At 39.9% G+C, this 3,500-nt stretch overlaps 2 protein-coding genes across 4 annotated transcripts in view; one reads left to right on the forward strand and one right to left on the reverse strand.

Moving 5' to 3' along the window:
* The window catches only part of LOC103397252 (transcription factor 7-like 1-A), a 287,021-nt gene that overhangs the window by 24,949 nt on the left and 258,572 nt on the right, over positions 1 to 3,500 (reverse strand). The gene's annotated exons all lie outside the window — the stretch shown is intronic.
* On the forward strand, positions 25 to 2,433 carry cwh2orf68 (chromosome W C2orf68 homolog). Its single transcript, XM_008335469.2, has 4 exons — positions 25 to 663; positions 1,168 to 1,283; positions 1,383 to 1,528; positions 1,815 to 2,433. The coding sequence occupies exons 1-4, from the start codon at positions 554 to 556 to the stop codon at positions 1,935 to 1,937; spliced, it is 495 nt and encodes a 164-aa protein (XP_008333691.1). The 5' UTR covers positions 25 to 553; the 3' UTR covers positions 1,938 to 2,433.

The raw sequence follows: 3,500 nt of genomic DNA on the forward strand, positions 1-3,500 counted from the left end.
ACAGCTAGCACGCTAGCATTACATTCATGCATTATTTTGCGGTTAAAATTAAACATACCACCGTCCTCGTTTTCATCGCCGTCCACACCAGGCTCTCGCTTTATTTAAACCATTTTAGTTTTTCGGGCCTGTGGGTGCGGGCAAAATAGCGGGTGGAAAACAACTTAATCTCGGTGCGATGAATGAGTCGCACACTGTGTACGTCGAAACTCGCGGTCTCAAAGCTCGTCGCGCGTCCTGGACAAAAACTATTCCTGAGACTGAAGGTCTAGAAAATCGCTGAGCTGCTCAAAGTACTCAGCAATCTATTACGTAGACCTCGGACTGTTTTACATCTGTTGTTATTATTATACTTTGTTATATCAGAAGGGTATATAACTTAAACACTTTGCCCCCTTTCGATATATAAACTCCGGTATAGTAATTGGTTGGGCAACACATTGACGATAGCTGGCATGTAGCTTTTTGTCAGTGTTCTGGTTGAGATTGTTGTTGTCAATAACCACTGAAGCTTAAAAAATACTACCATCGTTTAGGTTCTAATTATTTGAAAATGGATATTTTGAGAGACGACGAAGAGCATGAGCTGAAATACAAACCAGGGGGGCGTTTGGACATGCGCCACGGCTTCCTGCACCATATCCGGAGGAACCAGATTGCTAGGTGAGTTTCCTGAAGTTTTGTTAGCTTGGGCTAAAATGATACGCGTTGATAACAATCTGCCATGATGTTCAGAGCTTAATTATAAAACAATTGCTTATTGAAACAATGTATATCCATTATTTTGTAAAAACAACCACATTTTGCACCAAACTGTAATGACAAAGTCATTACCCTATTCCCAACACTATTGTGTGCTTTTATACACAACATTTTATTTTATTTTTTAAATGCGTCTGCTTAGTCTTTTAGTTGTTATTATTCAACGTCGGGTAAAAAATCATTTCCACAAGAGAACCATAAAACTCTTTTAGTTTAGCATTCCATCATTTCACTGTTCTCAACATTTACCAGGCAATTGTAACCTTGATATATTTTTAGTTTTACAAATAAGTCTTTTTTTTAAATTATTTAAAGTAAAGCCCCGAATTGGCCTGAATTGTTTGGGACACAACAAAATTTGTGTATTTTTGATCCAATTCAATACAAGTTAATGTCTTCTTTCAGAGATGACTATGACAAAGAAGTGAAGCAAGCTAAGGAGCTCCAGCGGCGGAGACACACTACAGTCCCCAGACGACCACGTCGACCTGACATCCAAGTGTATCATCCACGGCAACGACGTTAGTCTGATGAGTTTCATATTTTCTATCTTTCAGATGGTTTTAGTGCACCCACTAAATTGGATAAAGACAATAAAAATGTGTGTTATCATTCACCAGATGGATCAGAGCCAGGGGCCGGTGCTGAAGCTGAGGAGTCGAACAAAAGTGAATCAAGCACAGAGACAGAATCTCAGGGGACAGAACTATTTTGGCTTGAGTATCAGGCGGATTCTGGAGCCATTACATCATTTCTTGTGCACAAGGTATATATACAACCCCGTAGTTGATGTTGGTTTTTATTTGTGCGTTAGTTAAACAGATGTTACAGCTGATTTTGTGTTCTACCCTATTTTATTTGATCACATGACAGTAGTAGAGACAGTACTTTGTGATTGCCACTGTTCTTGTGGTCACTTGCCTATTGCTTAGTCCCTATCCACAAAACATGTTTTATTTTAATTGCGGATGAAGAGTGAAGCTTTGTGGACTAACTCACATCACTGAAAGCTATGCTGCTTTTGTCTCACCGTCGCTTTTCTCTTTGTTCAGGATGATAAACCTGAAAAGGTGGTGGAATGTGTCGCAAAAAAGAACAGCTTGGATTCAGCCATGAGGTCCGCTCTGGTGGCTCGAATACTTAAGGAAATGGACAAAAGACGAGACAAGCAATGATTGACCTCTGGAGGAAGATTTTAAGGGGAAAGACAGAGCCCCGTAGAATATTATTTTTTTGGTTTTGTGCTGCTCCAAAGCACAATCTTCATGCTGAAGGTACATTTGGGCAGTGGTGGCTTAGTGGTTAAGGAAGCAGACTTTGGTCTGGAAGGCAAGTTACCACTGAGGTGCTCTGAGTAAGGCACCATCCCCACACACTGCTCCCCGGGCACTTAAAGCTGCCCACTGTTCACTTTGGTGATGGGTTAAAAACAAGTCAGCCTGTGCAAACCCTGTGCATCGTCGGCCAAGGATCCCAATATGTGCTGCAGTCAAGATATTTTCAAAATAATAGGAAGAAACAGCTCTAACTAAAAACAATACAGCAGCATGTCCACGTTGACTGCATCATTCTTACCTCACACGGTATGTTCATGCCTCCCAATTAAATACTTACATATAAACCGTTGGCAAATCTCATACAAAATGTTAGAGTTTAGTAGTTTTTGTTTTTGTACACAGTGTGACTGTTTCGTAGATCTAGCCAAAACATATTTCAGTTAAATGTGTTAATTTATTATTTGTTTTGTATTTTTATATTTTATACTGCAATGTTTTACCTGATGAATGAAAATGAAAATAATGTATTTTGAGTGAAAACAGTACATAAAAATATATTTCATGAACATTCTGTCAATGTATGTATGTATGTACAGTTAGGCCCAAAAGTATTTGGACAGTGACACAATCTTCATGATTTGGGCTCTGCATGCCACCACATTGGGTTTGAAATGAAACAACTACAATAGAATTGAAGTGCAGACTTTAAGGTTTAATTTAAGGGGTTGAACAAAAATATACAGTATGTCACAAAAGTGAGTACACCCTTCACATTTCTGCAGAGATTTCATTAGATAATAATAGAACAACACTGAAGAAACATCGCTTTGACACAATGAAAAGTAGTCTGTGTAAAGCTTATATAGCAGTGTAAATTTATTTTTCCCTTCAAAAAAACTCAAAATATAGCCATTAATAGCTAAACCCCTGGCAACAAAAGTGAGTACACCCTAAAGACACTACACCCCTAAATGTCCAAACAAAGCACTGCTTGTCATTTTCCCTCCAAAATACCATGTGACTCGTTACTCTTACTAGGTCTCAGGTGTGAATAGGGAGCAGGTGTGTTCAATTTGTAGTACAGCTCTCACACTCTGTCATACTGGTCACTGAAACTCCCAAGATGGCACACCATGGCAAGGAACTCTCTGGGGACCTTAAAAAAAAGAATTGTGGCACTACATAAGGCTGGCCAAGGCTACAAGAAGATTGCCAACACCCTGAAGTTGAGCTGCAGTACAGTGGCCAAGATCCTCCAGCGTTTTAAAAAATCAGGATGCACTCACAACAGGGCTCGTGTTGGACGTCCAAAGAAGCTGAGTGAACGTGCACAGCGTCACATCCAAATGCTATCTAAGAAAGATAGGCGCAGGAGTGCTGTCAGCATTGCTGCAGAGATTGAAGAGGTGGGGGGTCAGCCTGTAAGTACTCAGACCATACGCCGCACACTTCATCAAATTG

Source organism: Cynoglossus semilaevis, chromosome W (assembly GCF_000523025.1).
Source record: "Cynoglossus semilaevis isolate Cse_v1.0 chromosome W, Cse_v1.0, whole genome shotgun sequence".
In the NCBI taxonomy this organism is placed as follows: domain Eukaryota; kingdom Metazoa; phylum Chordata; class Actinopteri; order Pleuronectiformes; family Cynoglossidae; genus Cynoglossus; species Cynoglossus semilaevis.

Coding starts and splice junctions, on each gene's coding strand:
- cwh2orf68 (XM_008335469.2), top strand. CDS start 554: ATGGATATTTTGAGAGACGACGAAGAGCATGAGCTGAAATACAAACCA. Junction 664..1,167: donor CGGAGGAACCAGATTGCTAG/GTGAGTTTCCTG, acceptor GTCTTCTTTCAG/AGATGACTATGACAAAGAAG. Junction 1,284..1,382: donor GTATCATCCACGGCAACGAC/GTTAGTCTGATG, acceptor ATCATTCACCAG/ATGGATCAGAGCCAGGGGCC.